The sequence below is a fragment of the Netta rufina genome, assembly GCF_964035555.1.
Source record: "Netta rufina genome assembly, chromosome: 19".
Classification (NCBI taxonomy): Eukaryota; Metazoa; Chordata; class Aves; order Anseriformes; family Anatidae; genus Netta; species Netta rufina.
This window is the reverse complement of record NC_140143.1, coordinates 1,418,338-1,442,471: the sequence shown is the minus strand read 5'-3', so window position 1 is coordinate 1,442,471 and position 24,134 is coordinate 1,418,338. Positions and strand designations below refer to the sequence as shown.

Genomic DNA, 24,134 nt, shown 5'->3' with positions numbered 1-24,134 from the left:
ACACCCCCCGTACCCCCCTCCCCACAAACAGGGCCAGGCCGCGTTGCCATGGCGACCGGTGCCCTGCACAAACATGGCGGCGGCCGCTGACGGAAGCGGGCGCTGCCCGGTTCCAAGATGGCGGCCGTGGCGTCACTGCCGCCGGGAGGGGAGGGGGGGAACCCGGTAATGGCGGCCATGGCGGCGCGGGCGGCGGAGGCCGAGGCCCTGTTCGAGGCCCACACGGCGGCCGAGCTGCGGGCGGCGGAGCGGCGGCTGCGGGCCGGCATCGAGCAGAAGCGGGAGGAGCTGCGGCAGATGGTGGGCGAGCGCTACCGCGACCTCATCGAGGCGGCCGACACCATCGCCGAGATGCGGCTGAGCGCCGAGCGCCTGCTGGGGGCCGTCAGGGGGCTGCAGAGGGGAGGCGCGGCAAGGCCCGGGCCCGCTCCGCCGGTGAGGGCAAAGGGGGGGGGGACCGTGAGGGAGCCGGGCCCGGACCCCCCCCCCAGCCCCGGTGTCCTCCCCCCCCGGTGTCCTCCCAGCCCCCCAAAGCCCCCCCCCGCCCCTCTGTCCTCTCCCCCCTGCCCAGCCCCCTGTCGCCCCCCTCAGGTCCCATTCTCCTCCTCCCCAGCCCCCCACCCTTTCCCCTGTCCTCCCCTCAGCCCCCCAGTCTCCTCCCCAGTCCCCCCCCAGTCTCCCCCATCAGCCTCCCCCCCTCAGCCCCCCATCCTCTACCTCCCCAGGCCCCCAGTTCTCTCCCCCCATTCTCCTCCCACAGCCCCCAATTCGCCCCCTCAGTTCTGCCTCCCCCCCCAGCCCCCCATAAACCCCCCAAGGTCCCATTTTCCCCATCCCCAGCCCCATCCTCCCCCCAGTCCCCCCTCAGCCCCCCCAGCCTCTCCCCCATCAGCCTCCCCCATCCTCAGCCTCCCCCAGTCCTCCCTTCCCAGCCCCCTCATCCTCAGCCCCCCAGCCCCCCATCACCCCTCCCAGGTCCCATTCCACCCCCTTCTCAGCCCCCCAGCTCCTCTCCCCCCCATCCTCACCCCCTTTTTTCTCCCCCTCCCCAGGCTCCGCCACGGCTACCGGAGAAGCTGTACCGGGCGGCAGCGCAGCTGAAGCTGCTGCTGGACATCCCCGAGCGGGCTTGGGGCGCCATGGAGGCCGGCCGCTACCTGCCCGCCGCCCGCCTCTACCTCCTGTGCCGCCACCTCCACGGATTGCTGCAGCTCGACGCCCCCCGCGCCCGCTACAGCCCCGTCCTCGCCCGTTTCCCCATCCTCCTGCGCCAGGTGGCCGCCGCCAGCCACTTCAGGTGGGCAACGCCACGGGAAGGGTCCTCCACACACCTCAGCAGGGTGCAGGAGGTGCTCCCCGGCTGTCACCGCCCTTGATGCAAATCCTGGGAAGTTTTTCTGCTTGCTTTCTGCCAAGCAGGAGCTTCTCAGCTGGCTGTGGAGCAGCCGGAGAGCCCTGCTCTGAAAAGAAAGCAATCGGTGTCCTCACGGGTTTGTGGGGGGCCAGCAGCTGTTTGCTGTGAGCCCCTCGTGCTCCTCCTGCTTAACCAAGCCCAAATGTGTCTGTCCCACACCAAACCTCCTCCCCGCAGCCCGTGGTGACTGCCTGCCTCCTCTCCTTGCCAGATCCACCATCCTGCAGGAGAGCAAGTCCCTGCTGAGGTGTCAGAGCGTGTCGGACCAGGCGGTGGCAGAAGCCCTGTGTGCCATCATGCTGCTGGAGGACAGCTCTCCCCGCCAGGCCCTCGCGGATTTCCTGCTGGCCAGGAAGCTGGCGATCCAGCAGCTCCTCAACCAGCCGCACCACGGTCGGTACAAGGGGGCTGCCTCCTTTTTGAAGTCAAAAAGGGAACTCCCTCTCTCTCTATAACCCAAACAGAAGAGTGGATGGCTTAGTTTTGTAGAGCTCACGATGCTGGGGATGTGCATTTTGCCATGGTGCTGAATTAACAGCACTCAGGACCTACAGTCAAGCTTTTAACCCAGTCAATTTTTAACCAAGAAGCAGGGGCTGAGCCCTGTGCCCTCCAGCCCATCCCTGGAAGGTTTCACCAGACCCACAGGCCTTGAAACACGGGGCTGGTCACTTGTGTTGAAGCTGTTACCTCTATTAAAAAGGCTTCTTTTTTTTTTTTATTTGCAGGTGCAGGAATAAAAGCTCAGGTGTGCTCACTGATGGAGCTGCTAACCACCACTCTGTACCAGGCTTATGCCCTCTTCTACATGATGCCAGAAGGGATGCCCCCAGACCCAGCCCTGCCCTGCGGCTTGCTCTTCTCCACCCTGGAGAGCACCACGGGCCAGCACCCAGCAGGTGAGCACCCGGCCAGCTCAGTTTGCAGGCAGGAAACCCCCCCGTGCTGGGCTGACTCCCCCATCCCGTGTGTTTTTAGGGAAAGGGGGGGTCCTGGAGGACGAGGTGAAGCTGAGCAGCTGGTTCAGGTACCTCCCGGAGTCCGTGGTGGAGTTCCAGCCAACCCTGCGGACCCTGGCCCACCCCATCAGCCAGGAATACCTCAGGGACGCGCTGCAGCAGTGGATTGCCATGTGAGTGTGACACCGTCCCCCCGCACAGGGCTCTCCCAGATACCACAAGGTCTCTTTGTCAAGGCAGCAGCACAAAGCAAAACCTGGATAACCCACAGAGCAAAACCACCTCCTGCCAGGCCGCACCTTCTGCTGGCTCCTCGCTCAGCACTCCCTCTCCTTTACAATTAAAAAGCCCAAAGCAGCACAGCCCAGCCCTAATACCCAGGCTGTGGCACTCAGATGCAGTAAGCCACGCAGGCTAACTCAGGGCTGCACAGCAATATTTGTCTCGAGCTACTTTACGCTGCCACAACCACCAGCAAAACAAACATCAAGAGTAAACGAGAAGGAAATCCCTCACCTGCCTCTGTTGGCTCTTGCTCCAGCACGCCCTTCCTTCTTGCTGCCCTTGCCCAGACTGCCTGGCTGCCCCCAGGTCCCCTTTATGGAGTTCTCAGCTCCCCCCCTGAGGATGCAGACAGCCCGTGCAGCCCCTCAGCAGCCTCGTTACTCATCCATTGCAATCAGTCCCACCTCGTTATCCCGTGCAGCTGCTGCTGGGCTGGCCAGCTGGCCCCTGCCGTCAGCTGCAGCCCCCCACGGGGAGCCTGGTGGCCATGGGATACTTCTTCAGCAACCAGAGGCTGGCAGCGGGGGGCAGTTAGCATGGCCGGGGTGCTCCTGGGGTGCTCCTGGCTTTGACACCCACTGCAGCCCTGGATTCCCAACGCAGGGCACGTGGTTTCCCTGCTGGGATCCAGGGTGCAGCTGCCTTGCTGCGAATTAGAAATCCCCTCAGCCCTGCAAGTGCTTCTGCAGGCCGAGCCTCTTGCTGACAGATCAAGAATTCCCCCACCTCGATGGATTTTCTCCTGGGTTCTGTGGGGCTGCGTCCGAGCAAATCTGAAGCTCAGCGTTGCCTGCAGGTGCAGCGATGATATCAGGGCCGGGGTCAGCAGCCTGCTGGTCTACGTGAAGAGCCTGAAAGGCCTCGCGGGGATCCGCGATGCGGTGTGGGAGCTGCTCACGAGCGAGTCCGTCAGCCAGCACTGGGACGTGGTGTGCCGGCGCCTTTTGGACAAGCCCGCTTCCTTCTGGGAGGAGCTGCTGCGGCAGCTCTTCCTCGACAGGCTGGAGGTGAGTGCTTTGCTGCAGCACTTCGAGCAACCTTGCTCTGTTCCCTCTCTTCTTGCCTCAAACAGGCTGCTGGTGCTGTTAGCACTAAGTGCTGCATGACAAGAGGCACGTGGAAAAGCTGTTTGTTTTTTTTTTTTCCCCCTTATTTTCCAGACGCTGACCAAAGAGGGCTTCGAATCCATCTCGAGCAGCTCCAAGCAGCTTCTCGTCGCAGCCCTGCAGGAACTTGAAGTCAAACCCGCCTCCTCCGCCCTGAGCAAGCCCGTCCAGTTCGAGCACAACGTGGCTTTGTTCCTGTGGTCGGAGAGCTCCAGCGATCTCCCTTCCGACGCCGCCTGGGTCAACGTGGCGAACCGCAGCCACTTCGCCAAGAGCGGGCTGTCCATGAAGGCCCAGGCGCTCACCCCGTGCGTGCAGAGCTTCTGCTCGGCCCTGGATTTGAAGCTGAAAGCCAGGTTGGACGACCTCCTCTCCTACCTCCCCGCGGAGCCTTCCAAGGAGGCTGCTCCCACCCCGCAGCCTCGCTCGGCCTTCGACCGCTACGCTGACACGGGGCTGGTGGAGGGCTTGCTGCGCGAGCGCTGCGTCGCCTGCGTCCACCACCTGCTGGTCTGCGTGCGAGAAGAGCTCCAAAACGCCCAGAGCCTGCTGGGGGTACAGGCAGGGGCTGGCAGCGATAGCAGGCTCGATGCTGTCCTCTTCATGGCCAGGCTGTGCCAGTCCCTGAGCGAGCTCTGCCCTCACCTCAAGCAGTGTATCCTGGGCCAGTCGGGGGGCGCGGAGATGGTGCTGAAGGAAACGCGCTCCGCCAAGAAGCTGGGGAAGGGGAAAGCCCAAGAAGTGAATCCTGTGCAGGCCAAGTGGCAGGAGGTGAAGGCAGAGCTCCTGCAGCAGAGCCTGGTTGCTTACCAGATCTGGAGCTCCGCTGTCACCAAAGTAAGGAGCTGCTGCTCATCACCACCACTTTCTGCGGGGGTTTTGCTCGCTCAGCTCCCTGGGGCTGGCTGCTGAGCTCACTCCGGGCTCCGTGGTGCTTTTGTGTTTTGTGCTGTAGGTTCTGGTTCAGGGCTTTACCCACGCGTTGCTGCTGGATACAGCTGGCTCCGTCTTGGCTACGGCCACCAACTGGGATGAGATTGAAATTCAGGAGGAGACCGAGGCTGGAAACAGCGTAACGTCAAAGATCCGGCTGCCTATGCAGGTACGAGGAGCATCCTCTTGGTAAATGCAGAGAAATGATCTGCTGGGAGAACAGTGTTGGTTCCCAAAACCGCTGCTTTGTCAAATGCTGCAGACCTGCCCCAGAGTTTTCCCGGTGCTCTGAGCACCGGGCAGTGACCCTCTGGTGCTGTTGTTTGCTCTGCAATACTCACCTCCTAAGGACAGAGGTCAGAGGAAGGAAATTAGGTAGTTGCTGCGTGTTGAAATGATTCAGATTGGCCCAGATCCTATAAAGCTGAGTGAGAGGAGACGTTCTGCCTGGTTTATACATAAGGGCCCACAAGAGAGAGATTCCTTGGAAATTGGTTGCACTGAAGGATGGGGCTGCAAAGCCTGAGGGCTCAGGTCAATCCCTCTGGTAAGGTCGCTGGGAGACTTTCAGGGCTGTGATAACCAAAAGCCTGCTGCGGCAGGAGATTTAAAGCCCATGAAAGTTTAAATCCTGCTACGGGGGGAGGTCAGGCTGAATGGCAGAGCTCTGTGGTTGCTGAGGAAGCTCCTAAGAACTGAAATGACGTTGTGCTGCTGGTAGAGCTAACGAAGTTGCCAGCCCCCAATAACACTGTTCTGTTACGCAGCCGTCCTGGTACGTCCAGAGCCTCCTCTTCAGCCTGTGCCAAGAGGTGAACCGGGTTGGGGGCCACACTCTGCCCAAAGTCACCTTGCAGGAGCTGCTGAAGACCTGCATGGCTGCAGTGCTTGCTGCCTACGAAAAGCTCGTGGAGGAGAAGCAGGAGAAGGTACGTGAGCGGGATGGGTCCTTGCCCCAGCTGGTGTGGGATGTGGGGGTCGCTGGGCAGTCAGCAACGTGGGTGCTCCGGTCCCTTGGAAAAGGAAACACCTGGGAGAGCTGGGGGGTGACCGCACCTCCCAAAAATGAGGCAAAAAGGGATCTGACACCAGAGTGTGCTCAGAGCAGTTCGGTTGTGCTGGTTGCTGCTTGGGGCTGATGATTTGAGATGTTCACCCTGATGCAGTCCTTCATCAGCCGTGTTGCGGTGCGAGCGGAGCCCTTCTTTTTGCAGAAAGCAGGCGCCTTCCCCATGACCCAGAACAGGGCTCTGCAGCTGCTCTACGATCTGCGCTACCTCAATATCATCCTGACAGCCAGGAGCGAGGAGGCAAAGGCCAGCAGGAGCAAGCATGACTCCAGGTGCAGCGTGATTTTGGGGTTCAGATCCTAGCAGTAGGTTGCCCACCCCGTTGATGCTGGCAGCCGTCCTTGCGTCCTACCCCTTGCTAAGATGGGAGCAGTGACAGATCTCTGCTCGTAGGATTGAGAAGGTGACCGACTTCCTGGAGGGACACATCGATCCCTTCGACTTGGACGTTTTCACTCCCCACTTAAACGGCAACCTGAATCGCCTGGTGCAGCGAACGTCTGTAAGTGTGCAGGAAAGGGAACGCACGCCCCAGGAAGCAGCGCTGCAAAACGCTCTGAAGGGCAGCTGTGGTGGCACTGTGAACTGCTTAATGTCCAAAGATAACTGCTGGCACTCGCTCAGGCAGGGGAAGGGTGCTTAACGCCAGCCGATGATAAGAGGAGCTTGCTGAGCTGGCTGAGCGGCACATAATCAGGCGCGGAGTTGGCTGAACTTTTATCTCACAGGATTCACTGGAGCCTGGGCAATGCTAATTGGGTTAAGCAGCGCTGAAACAGGCCTAGAGCTCAGCTGTGGTAACAGTGAGCAGTGCCAATTAAAAGCAGGGGCTAGAAAGGGGGAGAAGGGGAGACATTTCATATTAAAACTTCAACCCCGAGTGTTACGCAGCGCCGGTACTCAGCAGCAGTGTATGGTTGGGGTCAGCTCTGCAGATGCCCCCAAATTCAAATAGTTCTTTTGTGCCTTTTAGGTTCTTTTCGGCTTGCTGACCGGGACGGAGAACCAGTACACGAGCAGAAGCGGCGCGCTCAGCTCCCAGGAGCTCCACAATATCCTGCCCTTAGCATCCAGCCAGATCAGGTAAGTCGCTCAGCTCCCTTCTGTGCGTTCCCACATCTCTTCAGGAAGCAAGGCCGGAATTGCTGCTTCCCTGGGACCAACTGCATTTCTTCCACCTCTTTTAAGATTTGGACTTCTGCCGCTGAGTATGTCAAGCTCACGAAAGGCCAAGTCTGCCACCAGGAACGCAGAAAGAGTTCAGGTTGGTAAACCAGAGCCACCTTAACTTTTTGCCAGTGCACCACAGCTAGAGCTTGCAGAGAAAGAAGAAAGTAACCAAACAGTTAATATTTAACCTGATTTTTATTTTCTGTAAAATGAGGACCATTACGGCAACACAGCATGAGACGATTTGGATTTCCCCTTGACCCTCACAAAAAAAAAACCCTGACAGCCCCTGGATATTTGGGGGCTTGCTGCTCTGTGGTAAAACATAGGCAGTAACTACCATGAAAATGCAGTGAAGACTTGCACAGATGAGTCATTTTGAGATCAATTCATAAACAACTTAATTCATTTAAGGATAGCTGCAAGAAACATTGAAGGATACTATCTAATTATTTGAACTCCCTTCCAGTGCGATGCTGACCTTTAACTCCTGACGAAGTCTGGCTTGGGTATTGAAGCCTGTGTGACCAGAGTGGCTTGCTTCTCTTGCAAAGGCTCTGCATTGTCTTGCTTCTGAGTTTTATTAGTTGACGACAATGATGTTGCTACGTTTCCTCCAGTTTAAAGCATTTGCTTAGCTGGAAGTCCCTGTGCTGAGGACTGAGAGCCAAGGAATACCTCACTGCTCCAGGAAGCAGGAATTGGTGATGTTTCCTTTAGCCACAATCCAATAATCCATCGCTGATAATGTGTCTTCAACTGGGATGGAAGAGTAAAGATGTTTTTATCAGAGCAGAGCGTTACTTGAAATGCCAGCCTTTGCTCTGCAACTCTCATTTTCCATTATTCAGAAGCATTAAGAACCAGACACAGTGTCAAAAGTTGTTTAAAAGCCCAAAGCTTCCCAGTCAAGGTATTCTTTACCTCTTTCACCTCAGCTGGAGTAGCGTGCAGTGGTGTTTGTCTTGCTTCTACCACTCCCCTGCTGGGGCAGCAGCACTGGCTGTGGTGGCACGTGTGTATTTGCATTAGCCCCACGTCACAGAATTGCTTGTTCCTTTTATGATAAAACAGAGGTTGAAGTCCAGTTACTCAAGAACAACTCTGCACAGGCAACAGCTGTAAATTCACCATTCTTATCCCATTGCTCCAAGAGCAGCAGCCCTCTCTCTGCTGTACAGATGATTATCTTGGAGCACTGGCCAACAGCTGAAAAATTAACTTGCTAACAGCAAAAAGCTGCGCACCTGCCCCTCAGCCCTGCCTCTGCTTGTCACTAACCACCAGGAGTGGAAGCAGTTGTGTTGTGGTTCAGGCTTAAGTTGTCTGGGAACAGCTGTCCTGCTGCAGTCTGCGCCTCCTTGCAGCTACTGTAGATGAGGGTAGGGAACAAGTCAAAGGTGTGCTGTAATAGGTTCTGACTCTGCTTTTTAAAACAAACAGGTTCCACCTCCCGTACTCACAAGAGCAGAAGAGGAGGCAGCGCGCCCTGGCTCTTTGTTCAGGCAGCTTGTAACCGAGGAGGAAGACACAGCTGCACCTTCTCTCTTCAAGCTGGGATGGCTTTCTGGCATGACCAAGTGATTCAATAAAATATAAGAAGTTTGTCTGTGTTTGTCTTCACTGGGAACACTCTGCCCTCCGCGGGGACTGGTGGCACCTCCGCTGGTGCTGCCAGAAGAGAAGTGCTTTGCCATTTTAGCCAGATGCTGCTTGAACCAGGCACGGGTCAGGCAAGTCCTTGTACTTTGCGTGCTGAAACGGCGCGCTAGCTACTCCTGCACTTTCTATTCCTTAGGAGTTAAAAGTCAAATTAAAGAAATAAAACTACACAATGTAATAAAAAAAAATTCACAGCTAGAAATCGGTATCAAAGCAATGTAAGTTTCCTCTTTCCTTCAGAAGCTCCTCCCCAGGCTATTCTCAGCAGATACCTCTATACAAACCCTGCAGGCACCTGGTATTTTGGCTACAGCTGCCTAAGCTTTCCTGGTTCTAGTTTCACAATTTCTTTTCAATACTGCAACAGTAAAGATCAGGCAAAATAGAGCTCATCACGCGCCGAACTGGGCTGAGAGCTTACAGCTGGATCAGTCCTAACAGACTCCAGTGACAGCACCTACTGCTGTTCTGTTACTTCTAAATGCTCAAAAAATATTTTGCCAAATCTTTTTTTTACTAGTTTATTGAAATTAAAAAAAAAAAAAGACTTATAAAACTGAAGATGAATGTTTGAAAGAGTTTTACATAAAGCAACAAACTGCTAACAAACAGATTAGGCAGTCAATGGAATTGGACATTATGCAATCCTATAACACAGATGTGGATTCCTCGGTCTCCTCTGGACATGTAATTTACAACCACCCCAAAAAGAATCCTATAAAAATTGCTTCAAAGCCCCTTTTGCATTGCAATAGTGCAGCAAACCACAAGTAAACAATTTCCTGTTAACCTGTTATTTCAAATATAGACTGAAAAGGCAACAGGCGTTTTGTGCAATTCCATTTTAACAAACTTGAAGTTGAAATATCAAATCTACACAGTGTTGTCCCTTCACAGAAGGCAAGGAACTGCTGGTTCATCATGTAGGAGGGCGTCCCCGGCTCTGTAAGCTGTGAAAGTGTGCCTCCTTCAGGATCTGGTTGATGTGGAAGTAAGGACCTTGACTTAGTGCAGACTGCTCATGGAAGGACTGAGAGGAGACAGGACTGGATCCTGCAATTATCGGGTTTAGGCTGGTTTCTGGACCGCTTGCTCTGTCAGGGCTGTTGATGCTACTGCTACTACAGCTGCTGCTGCTGCTGCTGCCGCTATCGCTGCTGGAGGACTGAGACAAAGAGAACATTAACAGCAAAACAACATTTCTCTCTCCCGTCCACGACAAAACACCTTCGTCAAGCAAATACTCTTTACAGTAAGCCCCTCCCTTCCAGATTTCCGGGCTTATATTCAGCCCGATGGACAAAAGAAAATTCCACCAAGTGCTTTCTTGGCATTCAGCGCTGCGGTTATTGCCCCGCACGGAAAGCGTCCCGGAGCTGAAGGGCTGAGCGAGCTTCCACCCGGAGGGTCGCTGACCTCCCCGCTGGATCGCAAACTTTCCGTTTTAGGCCCATCAGCTCTGCCCCCATGACCCACATTTTAGCACTAGTGAAGTTTGCCAAATTCATCCGAGAACTGGAAAATAAAGAATATTCCTACTGAGCTGCACGGGTCAGTAAAGGCAGGCAGGGCGTAAGGGGAAAAAAAATAAAAAAGCTGGACCACCTTTGCATTTATCCCTTCTGGCTTAGCAGATGGTTTAGGTAAGCACCATGCAAAGCGTTTTTCTACAAGTCAGTTTTTCTAAAAAGTGATCCAAAGCATCCAAAGCAACAGGCTGTTAGGAACAGATGCAACACGATTCCCGTTTTAGGTCTTTGAACACCTCCACATGCATCCGTCCTCTTCTCCCAGTTAAGCACTGGGATGTTAGCTGTTAGCTTTCCGGAACAATTTACTTGACAAAACAGTGGAAAAATGACAGCCATTAAATACTTCCACACACAGAGAACTTCAGCTAACAGGGAGGACAGGGCTGGTTTGTTAGCATTAGGATAAGCACGCTTTATGGTAATGACTAAGAGCATTAGCCATCATTTTTGGTGTTTCAAAGACATAAAACTGTTTGTTTTACACCGTTTTAAGGGCTGATAATGAAAGGTTTCTGTTAGTTAGAGCTGAAATAGTTTAATACTGTGTGATAGGCTACTCAGGAAAAAAAAAATGCAAAGATTTAGGTGCTTACGAGTCAGAGAACGACCACTTTGCCATCCCGTAAGATGGAAATTCGAACAAGCAGCCAGCATAAATGACAGCAGCTAAAAAAGCCCACTTTTAAAGTAGTAAGTTAAAACCACAGAAGCCAAAGCTCGGTGGCCACAGCAGAGGAAGACAAATTTTAAGAAGTCAACGGCAATTTAACAGTCAGCACCACATCCAGGAGGCCTCGCTTTGGAGGAGGAGATGCAAAGACCGGTGCAAGGCCCGGGAAGCCACCGCACAAATATTTGGAAGAGACCACAACGCCACCTGGAAGCCCCGTGGCACTGCCTCCACAGTTGGAGCAAGTGAGGCATCAGCACCAAGGCCGCACCCGTGCTGGCGTGGTAGGTTCCAGCGAGGAGAAAACAATAAAAAAAAATATAAAAGTCATTCTTAAGGAAGCAGCAGATGTAACCAGGCGAGCAACGAGCTCCTCTGTCTGCTGCTGCTAACACTCGAGAGGGAGAGGACACCAGAAGGACAGAGAGGAGCTGCGAAATGGTGCTTGCTAGCCCACCTCATTTCGCACAGAAGCACAGATACTGAAATGCAATGCTGTTACGCTTAACCAGTCACAGCAGCCTTGGAGAGAAACCCACCGCACAGGACACTTTGTTTCCTTTTAGTCTGTGTTCCTTACTGTTTTTCGTTACAGCCACCTTCTGCAAATCAAGGTAAAGATCAAAATGAGAAGCTGGTATTTACTACTTACTGCCAAAGCATCACATCTTAACAGAACAAACATTTTTTAGAGCTGTTAGTAATGATTATTTTACGCATGTCTAGTTTTATTTTGATTTTTTTTTTTAAGCAGAGATTGTGTCCTGGGACGTGCTTCCTACATCTAAGGCTGTTGGTAGATCCGTCAGACCCTCTTTATTTCCATTTCTCTAATGCAAAAATTCACTAGCACGTTGAAGCCCAGTTATTGCCCAAACCACGTCATGGACCTACCATTTCCCCCGGCTGTGGTGCACATTCTGTTACGCATTTGGACTACAATTAGACAAAAAAAGAAGCCTTAAAGTCATCATGTCAGCAACGACAAGCATCTACACAATGAAACAAAGCTTTAAGCAAAAGGGAAAAAGAAAGCAGCCCTGGGAAAGTTTACGAGCACTGTAAGTAGCAAAAGGGCCTCTCAGGGTTTACCTGACTCGCCAGCCCCTCTTAGCACTGTAGCTAAGTTTTACCTGGACATTTGTGGGAAAATTATTTAATTGTATTCACCAGCTGAGCTGTGATGTAGCGTCTCGATCACTAATGACAGGAGGTTAAGCAGCAGCTCAGGTCCTGCTGCTCTCGAGATGAGTTTAACAAAGAAACGGTCTGGGTTTAATCAGAATTTAGAGCAGCCCTTCCTCACCGTGGTGATGTCTGTGGAGAGGCACAGCTGCAGAGCTACACAAAAACTGCTGCTCTGTGTCAGCCGCCTCCACAGGGGGAAGAGCAGCACTTGGAGGCTCTGAGGAATCCTGCCATCAGGCAGGCTAACGAAGAGGAATCACAAGAAATGAGGTTTTGCAGAGGAAAGTTATCCAGGAAGGAAAAGAGTTAGCAGAACACCGCAGGCTCCTTTCCACTGGTGGTTCCCCAGTGCAGCACCTCTGAGGACCCCCAACTCTGCCCAGCTTAGGGACAGGCTGGCAGGTGGCAGGAGCAGGAAAAGCTTGCACTAAATTTACAGGTGAGTACCTGCAGGGACCAGAAAGCTGATCTCCTGGGAGATGGAGAGGCTGACAGGGAATGAAACGCAGCAGCAAACGCTTGGCTAATGGTTAACAGCCACTGCAGTCGTGTGGAAGTTCACGGACTGGACTGCAGAGCTTTCCCGTGGCTGTCAGCTAGGAGTGGTTTGTGCCAGGACTGGCAGGAATTGCACGTCAGCACAACAACTTCCCAAGAAGTCGTGCTGATGGGTATCAGAGAGAATCTCAGCTTCGCTCCTGTCAGAGTCAGCTGGCCTTTTCCTTTAGGTCTAGCTTAAATGCACAGTACGGCTGAAAGTGAGGGACTGAGAGACAACCTGAATAGGAACTGCCACTAAAACAAATCATTTCCCTTCACCTTACACGTTGCTGCTGGCTACGAGGAGCGAGACAAAAACAAAAAGATCCTGCCACAAGCCAAGGTCAGTCTCAGTGGTCTGTCTGCCTGATTGTCCTACCGAGGTTACGTTCCCAAGTAAACCACGCTCTGGAAGAAGAAAACAGTCAACTTTCAGCTGAAGGGAGGCAAAGGAATGGGTACTTTTAGCCAATGTTTAACAAAAAGCAGGTGTGTGTGTGCCCTCAGAGGGAAGCAACTCTCCCCGCACACATCCTTTGAAGTTACAAGCTGCTCTCCCCCGACACACTCTCTCTCTCTCTCCTGCTTTCTCTCCTACAGCTAGTTGGGATTTTTAATGGGCAAGAGCTCCCTTTGTAGGTTGCAAAGCAATAGGAAACCGCGTCCAAGGGTTACAAATGGCCAACAGCTTCAAAGTGCCACCAGTCGGAAGCACTTGAGCACTGTAAGCACAAGAATTTCTCTGCTCAGCACAGGAAGTCCTCAGAGAAGCACTGGAACAACACCAGGCGGATCCCACAGCTCCAAGTTCTGGCCATGCTCTGTTCAGTGGCTCCACAAAGCAAGAAAACAAGCAAAATACAAAAAAAAAAAAGCTCTGTTCATCAGTGGATGATGCTGTGAATGTTGTTCCCTCGAGGAAGGGAACGCTGACTTTGGTAAAACCACCCAGCAGGTGCGTTCCTCCACGCCAGCAGCAAGAGCACGGGGTTCTCCTTGCCTGCACGTCGGGGTTTAATGTGTTAAGACACACTTTGCCAGCGCCAGGGCATGCACGAAGCAGGGGTCCTGATGTTAGCTGCAGCAGCTGAACCGCCCTGCGCTGTCGGTGGCGGGGCGGGCAGCTCACACCATGCTGTTTGCTTGCAGCACCCCAAACCAAACGGGAGTTCAGGACAGAAACAAGGTGCCCCCGCTCCCGCGTGGCCAACACAAGCTGCTAAAAAACACCGAAATGGGAGCAGCCTCTGCCCAGGCAAACGTCCAAGTGCTCACACCAAGCGCAGGTGCTTCTGCCACTCACCATCAGGGGTTTTCCTCAGAGTCTTAATTTCATTCCTCCCACTTCATTCCCTGGTTCCACACTAAATTCTTCCTCCTCCCCGCCACAAAGCTGCTTTTAGCCATTAACTACTCTACACCGGGGGCGTGCAACCTGTTGGACAAGTGATGCAGCGTCAGGAGGCAGGCAGCTACCCACGGCTCTACCCGTTATACCCAGGGAGCAGAGAGAACCTCGTCCCAGCAAGCCTCACTGCTGGAAAAACAGCAGTGCAGGTAACAGGAACACCTCTCAGCAGGGATTTGCTTTGGGATAATCACCCCAGAGGCTGCCAGAGCGTTCCCAGACAGCGTCACCATCACAGCACCACTTGTAAAGGGGGCACTGGGTAAAAACCTCCCTCAAAAAAGGAACGGGGGGGTACACAGAGCCTCGTAGCCCTTTAAAGTATGCGTTTGAAGGCGTTTTCCATCTGATAAAAGAAGTGTTGCTCGGTTACACAACACGTTTGGTGCAGTCAAAGCACGGCCGGTGGCTCAACGCAACGGCAGCGCCGTGGAATTACTCACTGCAGCCTTCAGAGAGAGAGGGCTGCACAAAAAACAAGGCTATTTTAAACAAAAATCACAGCAATTTTGTTAACTTCCAGAGACACAAACGAGGAGGCGGCCCCCGCGCCGCAGGCCCTTCTCTGGGAAGGTTTTGCAACAGAGCTACGTTGCTAATTAGAAATGCACAGAGTGAATTTTCGGATGATTAATACAGGCAACGGCTCAGGAAATCTGGTGGCAGTTTGGAAATCAGCTTTTTTTTTAAAAAAAAAGAAAGCTCAGATGCTAGCAAGTCACACCACCCTACAACACCTGCCATGTGAGCGAGGAGATAACAGGAGACAGTTCATCCCACGTCCAGAAAGAAATCAGAGCAAATCCAAGTAGGAACAGAGAGTCTGAGGTCAAGCATTTCAGTGGCAGAGGAGCACGTCAGCTGCCAGGCTCTTCCAGAGCATTTTAAAAATAAAAAAAATCACGCGAGCACCACTGCTTGCAAGGGGCACTTTGTGCATCACGCCCGTTGAAATGCTTTTTGCCTTTCTACCACAAATAAACACGCTACTAAAAATGCAGAGTGGGAAGGGCAGGCAGCCAGGCAAAGCGACCACAGGCACTTGTAACCCCCCCCCCCCCAGTCACCTGCGTGGTTCTGGATGTGCTGCGCCTCGTTTCAGGCAGCAAATTCTACTTTTTTTTGGTATCTTCATTTGGGATTTACGCATGGGTATTTGAAATACACCAACAGAAACTTTCTGGGGTAGTTTCAGTGGAAAACGTGCCAGTTTCCAAACCACATTTTACGGATTTCAGTCTCTGAATACCTAACAGAGTTGGCCTTGTACACAAAGCAAAAAATGGGTTTTCATTAACTGCTCTCCCTGAAAGCAATTTCAAAGGACATTGCAACCATGATGTAAATTCTGTAAATTCAGCGTGAAAGGAACCCAAACCTGCCCGAGAAGGCTCTCACCTCAGTGTCCCACGAGTCCTGGAGGACGGTGTTCCTGGTGTTACGTTTTGTCTGGGGCACGTGGCTGTCATCTTCGTTGCCGTTGCGCCTCCTCTTCCTGAGGAAAGATCAGGGAAAAAGAAGAAAAACACATTAGCAGTCTACTGGTCTACCACACATTTTGGCCTCTTATTTCTACGTAAAAGCAAGAAAATTTGGTAATTTAGCGAGGATTACGTTTAAACCTCTGGTCTGGTGTGAGCTGATGTCCCCTTTGTAGGTTTTGTGGATGGAGAAGTGAGGAAATTATCGCTCCTCTCACAAAGCAGCCAGGCTGCTGCTTTCACATCAGCTTCTGGGGCAGGGACCTGCCATTAAGACCTTTCTAAATTTATCTTTCTAAATAAATGACATAAATTGACAATTCTCAGCCTCACAGCGCTCCCGGTCTTCCTACAAATCTAAAAATAACCCCGGGGACCGGGCCCACCCTCTGACAGGCCGGGCAGAGCAGCGGGGAGGCGCGGCAGTGACCCCGTTTCCACGAAATACCCCGTTACACTCATCTTCTTCACACTCATCCACAATTAACGCCCGCGACAACTTTCTTAAGTGCCCCAAATCGGCGTCGTTCAGCCCCAAATCCCGGCGATTTCCAACACCCGGAGCAAATTTCACCCCTAAACCACCACAGAACCCCCCAGGCCTTGTGACATCAGCCCCGCCTCGCACCACAGAACCCCCGTGGCCGCCATCCCTCGGCGGCAGAACCCATTTTTTATTATTATTATCCTAATTTAATCATTTTTGTTATTATTATATTATTATTATGTTATTATTATTATGCCCGGGCACAACCGGGCCTGGGACCCCCGGGACCCTCCAGCCCCGGGCCCAGCCTTCACCCCCCCCTCCCCGTTCCCCTCCCCCCCCGCGGCCTACACCGGGCCCAGCCCCCGCCGCCCCCACCCAGGCCCCAGCCCCCACCCAGGCCGCAGCGAGCCCCGGAACCCCCCCGTTCACCCCCGTTCACCCCCTTTAACCCCCTCCGGACCTTCCCAGCCCCCCTCCCGTCCCACCTCTGCCTCGCCCCTCGCTCGCTGGGCAGCGGCTGGCGGCAGCTCATGGCGGGCAGCGCCCGGTGCCTGCCCCGCCGCCCGGCCCCGCTCCCACTTCCGGCCTCCCCGCCCCTCTGCGCATGCGCGCCGCCCGCACCGCCCCCGCCCTTGCCCCCCGCTGGGCGGCACTGCGCATGCGCGCCGCGCACCGCCGAGGACCCCCCCCCCCTCCCCGGTGAGCCGCCGTTAAGGGTGGCCGCGGAGGTGCCTGACGGAAAAGCGGCCCGGTTACCGGGAATGGCGGAAGGGCCGGGCGGGCCGCAGCGCTGCCCGTACTGCCACAGGAACTTCCGGAGGCTCCGCTCGCACCTCCCGCACTGCAAGGCCGCGCCGGGCCGGCGGGGGGAAGCAGCGACCGGGATAACCGGGCCCGAGGCGGAGCTGGCCCGGAGCCTCGACCTCCGCCCTGACGAGGCCGCGGCCGCCGCCGCCAAACTGCGCCGGGGGCCGAAAGTCGCGATCGAGAAGCACCGAGCTGTGGTGCTCCGGGAGCCGCCCGGTACCGGTACTGGGGCGAGGCCCACACCGGGCCCCGGCCCGCAGCGAGCCGCAGGCCCGGAGGCTGAAACACCCCCGGTGCCCGGAACCGGCCGCAGACCGAGCCCCGAGGGGCCCCTCCCGCAGCGGGGAGCGGGGCACGGAGCCCCCGGGGCTGCTTCGTGCACCGACAGCCACCGGCTGCCAGCGGAGGAGCCCGGAGGTGATGGGGAAAGGACGGTTAAAAAGGAGCAAAGCGGCACAGACACAGCGGGGCCCGGTGGTACCGAGCCCCGGGGCTCCGGTTGGAGCTCACGGGCAGCGGCCGTGGGCTTGGAGTGGTTCCCAGAGCTGGCTCCCCATTACCGGGCACTGGGCGTGTTTGCGGAGAGGCCTCGGCGGGGAGAAGTCGGGGGCCCGCCGAAGGCACCGAGGGGCGATTTGGCAGCAGGACGGCAAGGTAACGGAGGAAACGCACGGTGCTGCCGCTGTGCCGTTAGGCTAAACCGTCAGCGTGAGGGGGAGAGGGGTAGGGAACGCTGAGCTGCTGGGCTCAGAGCTGGAAGAGTCCAAGGAGCAAGCTGTGCAACCATCTTGGCCCAAAAAAACAGCAATTTAAGCTGCGTTTTTGCATATTTGGGTTGGCGGAGCCAGCTCACTTTGGGGGAGAGAATCCCCGGTGTACGGCTCAGCCTCAGCACCCGGTCAGCAAACACGCTCACGTCGTGCATTGGCCTCGTTTCCCTCCCTGTGACTGCTCTGCCCTCTCTTTTATCGCAGAGCCCCTGGCAGAAAGGCGGCTGCTGGACGTCAGGCTGGGCGAGCTGCCCACGTGGCTGGCCACCCGTGACTTCTCGCCCCGGGGGCTGCTCGGAGGAGTGCAGAAAGGTGAGGCTGAACTCCCAGCTCGTGGGGCAGAATTGTTCCCCTTCCCTGATTTATCTGCTAGCGCGCTGGTCCAGGGGGCCGGTCTATAAAGAAATAAATCAATCAATCCAACCATCTGGCTTTCCATGGAAGCCAGTGAAATTTATGTGACCCCTACGTGGTTTGACCCCTGCATTTTTATTCCCGCAGCATGGAACGGTTACTGCAACAAATACATCAACGTGAAGAAGGGCGGAGCAGCCGGGGTCTCCATGCTCCTGGCTGGGTACTGCATCCTCAGCTACGGCTGGAGCTATCAGCACATCAGTAAGATTTCCTTCTTGATGTCTTATTTCACTCCTTCCCCTCTTGCAGCGGGTGGTAAGTCTGTTTGCTACCCGTGTTGTTTCAAGCTCTGAAGTCATTTAAATACTTTGCAGTTAAAGTTAATACCGGAGCTCTGGGAGCAGCGTTCTAATTTGGCTTAGGTAGGCAGAGGAATGTAGTTAGCCAAGGAGGTGGTAACAGTTACTGATTTACAGCTTCTCCCTGGAGAGAGCCAGAAAGAGTTGTGAGTGCTCTTTAAACCTGAACAGAGCAGAGGGAGATGTTCCAGCCCTGGACACAGCCCGTTCCCTGGCTTTACTCAGAAATGACACGAGGGATTTAGTGCTGGTTGGGCAGTTTCCCCACCAGGACTCGCTCCCATAAACACAGACAGCTGCAGTCAGGCTCCTGCTCATCCCTGCTGGGCAAAGCACTGTGTCACGCCATCCCTGAGCACAGCACTAACACTTTTTCTTTTTTTTTTTTTCCCCTCTTTTCCCTTCCCCCCCTGTTTTTTTGCTAGAGTGTAATCGCTGGCGCAAGTACCACTGAAGAAGCTGGGACAGCAAGCAGGGAACAATCACAGCTATTTGATGGAGTCAGCACAAGCTCCCCGGACCAGCGTCCCACCAGGGATTGAACCCAGCAGAGGCCCCTTCCTGTCAGAAACAGCTCGTAAATCCTTGCTGCTGGGGGGGCGCTTTCCAGCTGCCCTCCTGCAGGCAGAGGGGCGACGCTGACAGCCTGCAGCCACTGCCCTGCGGGTCAGGCAGTGGTCAGTACTCAAAGACAGAGCGTGAGGGCAGCTCCTCAGAGCTTCGTGCAGGAGAGAGCTCCTGTGGTTTGCAGCAGCTCGGATCTCTTGCTAGATAGGGCAGGGACAGTACAGTTTCCTGACACAGGCGGTTGGTATAGATTGATCTACACATGCTAGAGTGTATTTGGCAATAAATTATATGATTGATTGTGGCACAGAGGGATAATCAGTCCCTGAAGTTAGCAGAGCTGTGCCCAGCACTGCCCAGCTTTTACTTACCCCCCTCCAAAAGTGTTTGCTTTGCTACAACCCCCAGGAGAAGGGTGGGCCCTGCAGAGCTGCTCCACAGAGGGGCCCCAGCACAGCACAGCACCCCTGGGACTGCCTAGGCACCAAAACAGCCCCAGGAAGGAGCCCTGTGAGGGCTTTAAAGCAGCAGCACTGCGAGCGCAGTGCCCTATTTCTGGAGGAAGAAAATCCATTGGATTAGCTGTCGTGCCCAAAGGGCAAACTGACATCAGACAAACGAGGACAGTTATGAGAGTGCTAGTTGCAGCCTGCCGTCACCCAACATGTCTGGAAAAGCAGCGTTGGTCATGTTGCAGGCATGAAGGGTAAAAAAAAAAAAAAAAAAAAAAGGCAACAAAAATAGGAACTCTTTATTCCAGGTGAGGTGCAGCAGTGTTGTGTCAGAGGTGTTTCACCAAGATCCCCCCTTCCCAGCAATAAAAGCCTCTGTGCGTTTTCCTTCCCTGCTCAGCCCCGTGTGGCCTCAAACCTGGTGTTCCTCACCCCCCAGCACAGGGGATCAGCACACCCACACCCTCCTCCGCCCAGGACTCTGGCACGAGCTGTTCCCACACCCCTCAAACCTGTGGGTTGGTAATTTCCTCGTGCCCCCTCCCAAAGGCAGCAGCAGCACAGGAGGGAGCAGGCGGTGACCACCGGGGGAATGGTGAAGAGTGCAATTGCAGCTGCATTAAGGACGCTGTGATCCCTTTGCTCCTTCTGCAGAGCTGTGAGCGAGTGCTGAGCAAAACCAACTGGCTTTTCTAGTCCAGCAGCTGTCCTGGGGGGAGTCTCTCTGGCTCCGTCGTGCTGTACCGCGTCCTCCTTCCCCTCTCCTCACAGGAGCACTCAAGTCATTTTCCCAGCAGGATTTCCAGCTGATTCTTCCTACACTTGCCAGCGTAGTGACCTTTCTGTCCGCACTGGGGAGGGAACGGGGGAGAAGACAGCCATCAAGTTTGTGCTAGATCAACTCCGGGCTGCTTTACCACGTGCTTTGGTCCCAGCATTTCCAAGGGAGGGGGTTAATGGAGCCTCAGCTGGCACAGCTCTCGTAGGCAAGAAGCAGCCCAAGACCTCTCACTGTATAAAAGCCCTGCCCCACAGAGACGGGGTCACTGCTCTCCAGGGCTATTCCGCTGTGTGCAGAGCACTTGAAGATTTTTTTTCTCCCCAGCATTGCTTGGGGTTTGATTATTCCAGCCCAGATTATTCCAGATTATTGGAACCCCAGCTGCCTGGGTTTGCTGTCAGCCACTGTAGATGCAGGGATCCCCTCTCTGGGGACAAGCTCAGAGCCCAGAGCAAGAACACACCCCAATTCTAAAAGCCCCTTTCAGAGCCCCCACACCTCCTGCTGCCACCCACCTTCCCCCGGAGGTGTGGGATCACCACGCCCAGGGCTCCCGGCCCCAAAACCACCCACCTTGAAGCAGGTGCCTGGCTCCAGCAGCCACTGCAGGTTTGGGGGGGACGCTGCTGCTGTCCCTGGGCTGTGCTGCCCCGTGCTGTGTGGTGCCAGCAGCCAGCACGTCCTCGGGGCTGCTCTCCCCCCCAGCAGCGTGTGCCAGCCCCCGAGGACACCGGGCTCCCTGGGGGGACATGAGGCAGTCAGACACTCCAATTCCCTCGCTCCCACGAGAGCCGTGGAGCAGGGACACAGGCGAGGGGGCTTCAGCTCGAGGGGGATCCGCACGGGACCCCCCCACATCACCTTGGCTGGATCCACGCCGCGAGTTGGCAGCCCGGCCTTGAGGCTGGAGGGGGGCACAAGGAGAGGCGATTACCCCCAGGACATGGGGAGAAGCACCCCCTGAACCCCCCCCACAGCCTCCCAGTGCTGTCCCAGTGGCCCAGAGAGCTGGCTGCAGGTGTCCCCAAGAGACGGGGGCTGTCACCAGCTCAGGTTGGAAGCAAGGAGTCTAGAGAGAGCTTCATTTAATTTGGATGAAGTCTCAGTGCATCCTCATCCTTGACCCAAACACCACAAAGGCCACAGCCTCGGGGAGGGGGCCGTCCCCACGGAGCCCCCCCTCTGCCCCACGCCGTACTCACTGCATGAATTTGCAGTTGGGTCCTTCTGGGCAGAAGCCGACGAGGTAGTTGGCACACATCACCCTCCGCCTGTGCTTGTACTTGCACGAGGGTCCTGCCACACACGGGAGAGCCCCCCATCAGTGGGGACAAGGCACTGCACCCAAATCTCCTCCGGGGCACCCACTTCCCCCCCCCCCAGGACAGCCCACCCACCCCTTAGGCACCCGCTGCCACCCCCAGCCCACCCCTCCCAGTTCACCCAGTTCTGGCCCCATCCATCCCAGCAGCGGGGCACACGGGCAGCTCCCACTCACACCAGTTTGTCCCAGTATTGGGGCCCTCACCGTTCCTGCAGAAGCCTCGGTCGTACCAGGGGCAGGCCCTGCTGTTATCCACCGTGGTGTCAACATGCAGGAAGGGACAGTCCTTGATGCTGCACTCACCTGTAGGATCAAGGGGGGGGGACAGAAGGTGGGATGAGGCTCCCCTGAGCCAAACGCAGCAAAAAAAGCACGAAAAAATCACAGTTTGGGTGATTCAGGTGCTGTGGGGCACACAGGCTGGGCCTGGGGGCTCGTGTCCCCAGCGAAATGGCAGAGGCGCTTCTCCCCACAGACAGGGGGTGGCATCGGGGTGACAGCTCGAGGCCAGGCCCGAAGGCCACGGGGGGCTAAAACCCTGGGACCCCTGGTCTGGCACTTACCGAACTTGGTGTGGAAGTAGCACTCAGGCCTCTTGGTCACGTCGTGGCCGTGCAGGAAGCCGCAGCCGTCCCCCTTCTTGCACAGCCCCCGCAGCCAGTGCTTGCACACCACCGCCCGCTCCGTGCCCGCCTGCCACGTTCCTGCGGCCCCCCCGACACCGATATGGGGGTCACCGACCACCCAGAGCCTCCCTAGCCTTCCCCAAAGGGGTTTTTGGGTGATGGGCTTTGAGTTTAGTTAGGCCTTCGTGCCCCAAACTGCCCCCCCCCCCCCCCCCATGGTGGGTATAGGGCCACGGAGATGGCTGCTGGGGAGGTGACAGAGCAGGGGGGGGGCTCCAGCACCGGGTCCCCCATGATATTGGGGTGAGGAGGGCACCCCAGCTCCTTCACAGGGCTGGAGCCACCTGAGGGGCACCCAAGGGTGCAGCAGAGCAGGGATGGGGCTCTCCTTCCCCCTCCTGAAGCCCCGCAACCCCCCCCCCAAGGCTGCCCCAGGGCCCTGGCCCCCATCTCACTACACATACCCGGGAAGGGCAGGGGCTGGGCTCCCCTCTGCTGCTCCACATCAGCCTCCAAATCAACCCTCAGCCTCTCCATGCCTGCCACCAGCTCCTGCATGGCCCCAGCTCCAGCCAGAGCCCCCCCCCCCCCCCCCCAAAGGAGACCCCCAAAGCAGCACGGTCACAGCACCCAAACTGAGCCCAAACAGCGCTCAGAAACCTCCCTTTTTCTTCCTCCTCCCCAGAGCAGAGCAAACCCAGCCCAGGCTTCTCCCATTTAGAGGCAGAAGCCGCCCGCAGCTGCTCCCAGTTTGCAGCTGGGATTGCCTGGTGCCGTAGCCCAGCTGCGGGGTGCTCAGCCCCGAGCCCGTAATTGCCCGTAAATGCTGGCATCTGCTGCTCCTCCGCCCCGATCTGTGCTGAGAGCAGCTGGCTGGTGGCCCCCGGCCCTCAGTGGGGTCTGCTGGGGCCGACCATGGGGGCTAAACCCTCACCATGGGGGTTAATTCCTCATCCCGGGGGGCTAACCCCTCGCCCTGGGCTTTCTGCTCAGCAGGGAACCCCAAACCAGAGCTCAATGCTGTCATGAGAGCGAGGGATGGACCCTACATTTTTTTTTTTGTTGCCCCCCGCGTGCTCTGAGCATTGCTGGGTGATGCTGAACAGCTCCAGCCCCAGCCCCGCTTTGTCATCAGGACACAGCCACGTCCCCAGGCTCCCAGTGAGGACACCCAGCTCGCACCTCGCACCCCCTTCAGCCCCCCCCAGGAGGCTTTCACAGGGACTAGGCTGCAGCAGCACGTGTGGGACACGGCCCCGGTGCCGGGCCACGCACCAGGGGCACCCCGAGCAGCCCCCACAGCCCCAAGCATCACCCCTCACCCCAGCCCTCCTCCACCACGCACGTCCCCGTCCTCCCCATCACACGCCCGGAGCGACAGGGCCTGACACATCGGGGACGGAGACCTGCTCCCATTCTGTCACCAGCAATAAACGCACTGGACCAGCACCTCCCGCCTGCCGAGAGCTGCCGGCGGGGCCACCACCTCACACCATGCACCCCCAGCACCCCCCCGGTTGTGCCATCTCCATCCCCACCAGCCAGACGCTTGCTGGCACGGCCCCTGACCCCCCAGCAAGCAGGGACCAGCACCCATCAGCTTGGTTGGGATGCTCAGGGCAGGGCGCAGCGACCCCAACGCCACGGAGCAGGATGGGGGGGCCACAAAGGCATGGAGAGCGGGGCAGAGGCACCCCGGTGAGCTCAGAGCGGCCAGCTGCAGCTGCTGTTGTTCTCCCCAGCCCGGACAATAGCCCAATGTCCCACGCTGCGGGGCATTGTATCGGCCCTGGCTCACGCACAGGACCCCATTGTGTCCCCATAGAGCAGCGCCCGCCTGTCCCCGCAGGGCGATCCCTTAGGGCAGGTCCCGGGGAGCCCAAGTGCTCCGGGGCTGCTGTCCCCATCCGTACCAGTGGGACCGGGCAGGGAAGGCAGCCCTGGTGTTGGCAGAGCCCTGCTCACCCCCAGAAATCCTGCTGTGGGATGGGGACACCCCACAAGCTGGGTTCAGCCCCTCCATCCACCCACACGAGGGCTGGCAAGGACCGCGGCAACTCCACGGGGCTCGGAGCAGGGCACCGAGGACCCCCGCAGCCTGCGTGAGCAGCAAACTTTCCCTCCCACCACCTTTCCCCTGCTTTCCCTGGCTCGAATCGTGCAGGCTGCAGGAGGAGAGAGGC

The 24,134-nt window shown here is 56.3% G+C and overlaps 4 protein-coding genes across 7 annotated transcripts; 2 read left to right on the top strand and 2 right to left on the bottom strand.

Annotated features, from left to right (window-relative positions):
* Positions 1–160: 160 nt before the first annotated feature.
* On the top strand, positions 161–8,542 carry COG1 (component of oligomeric golgi complex 1). Of its 2 annotated transcripts, XM_084298259.1 has the most exons (15): positions 161–435; positions 1,053–1,297; positions 1,626–1,807; positions 2,143–2,313; positions 2,393–2,546; positions 3,455–3,665; positions 3,819–4,601; positions 4,720–4,866; positions 5,465–5,626; positions 5,912–6,039; positions 6,161–6,269; positions 6,741–6,850; positions 6,956–7,031; positions 7,407–7,446; positions 8,381–8,542. In XM_084298259.1, exons 1-14 carry the CDS (start codon positions 169–171, stop codon positions 7,422–7,424), a joined length of 2,763 nt encoding a protein of 920 aa, XP_084154385.1. In that variant the 5' UTR covers positions 161–168; the 3' UTR covers positions 7,425–7,446; positions 8,381–8,542. The 2 variants fall into 2 exon arrangements, with proteins under 2 accessions (XP_084154385.1, XP_084154384.1); XM_084298258.1 differs by lacking the exon at positions 7,407–7,446.
* On the bottom strand, positions 8,538–16,488 carry VCF1 (VCP nuclear cofactor family member 1). 3 transcript variants are annotated; one of them, XM_084298260.1, is made up of 5 exons: positions 16,394–16,488; positions 15,336–15,432; positions 11,696–11,737; positions 11,341–11,403; positions 8,694–9,764 (listed from the first exon to the last, which is right to left on the bottom strand). In XM_084298260.1, exons 1-5 carry the CDS (start codon positions 16,438–16,440, stop codon positions 9,519–9,521), a joined length of 495 nt encoding a protein of 164 aa, XP_084154386.1. In that variant the 5' UTR covers positions 16,441–16,488; the 3' UTR covers positions 8,694–9,518. The 3 variants fall into 3 exon arrangements, with proteins under 3 accessions (XP_084154388.1, XP_084154387.1, XP_084154386.1); XM_084298262.1 differs by lacking the exon at positions 11,341–11,403 and having other exon boundaries at positions 8,538–9,764; XM_084298261.1 differs by lacking the exon at positions 11,696–11,737 and having other exon boundaries at positions 8,538–9,764.
* A 129-nt stretch (positions 16,489–16,617) lies between these two features.
* On the top strand, positions 16,618–19,607 carry MTNAP1 (mitochondrial nucleoid associated protein 1). The gene is made up of 4 exons (XM_084298733.1): positions 16,618–17,369; positions 17,690–17,797; positions 17,987–18,103; positions 18,627–19,607. Exons 1-4 carry the CDS (start codon positions 16,670–16,672, stop codon positions 18,653–18,655), a joined length of 954 nt encoding a protein of 317 aa, XP_084154859.1. The 5' UTR covers positions 16,618–16,669; the 3' UTR covers positions 18,656–19,607.
* Positions 19,608–20,002: 395 nt separating this feature from the next.
* Positions 20,003–22,509, bottom strand: CPSF4L (cleavage and polyadenylation specific factor 4 like; the record flags this gene model as incomplete). The annotated part of the gene is made up of 6 exons (XM_084298320.1): positions 20,003–20,071; positions 20,788–20,905; positions 21,204–21,297; positions 21,530–21,628; positions 21,889–22,029; positions 22,416–22,509. 6 exons carry the CDS (start codon positions 22,507–22,509, stop codon positions 20,003–20,005), a joined length of 615 nt encoding a protein of 204 aa, XP_084154446.1.
* Between the last annotated feature and the right edge of the window lie 1,625 nt (positions 22,510–24,134).

Excerpts from the sequence above, each read along its gene's own strand:
- MTNAP1 (XM_084298733.1), top strand. The coding sequence starts at position 16,670 with ATGGCGGAAGGGCCGGGCGGGCCGCAGCGCTGCCCGTACTGCCACAGG. Across the intron at positions 17,370-17,689 it reads TTTGGCAGCAGGACGGCAAG|AGCCCCTGGCAGAAAGGCGG; the intron begins GTAACGGAGGAA and ends CTTTTATCGCAG. Across the intron at positions 18,104-18,626 it reads CTGGAGCTATCAGCACATCA|AGTGTAATCGCTGGCGCAAG; the intron begins GTAAGATTTCCT and ends TTTTTTTGCTAG.
- COG1 (XM_084298258.1), top strand. The coding sequence starts at position 169 with ATGGCGGCCATGGCGGCGCGGGCGGCGGAGGCCGAGGCCCTGTTCGAG. Across the intron at positions 3,666-3,818 it reads TCTTCCTCGACAGGCTGGAG|ACGCTGACCAAAGAGGGCTT; the intron begins GTGAGTGCTTTG and ends CTTATTTTCCAG. Across the intron at positions 7,032-8,380 it reads GGAACGCAGAAAGAGTTCAG|GTTCCACCTCCCGTACTCAC; the intron begins GTTGGTAAACCA and ends TAAAACAAACAG.
- VCF1 (XM_084298260.1), bottom strand. The coding sequence starts at position 16,440 with ATGAGCTGCCGCCAGCCGCTGCCCAGCGAGCGAGGGGCGAGGCAGAG. Across the intron at positions 11,738-15,335 it reads AGGACTCGTGGGACACTGAG|TCCAAATGCGTAACAGAATG; the intron begins GTGAGAGCCTTC and ends GTCTAATTGTAG. Across the intron at positions 11,404-11,695 it reads CACCACAGCCGGGGGAAATG|AAGGTGGCTGTAACGAAAAA; the intron begins GTAGGTCCATGA and ends CTTGATTTGCAG.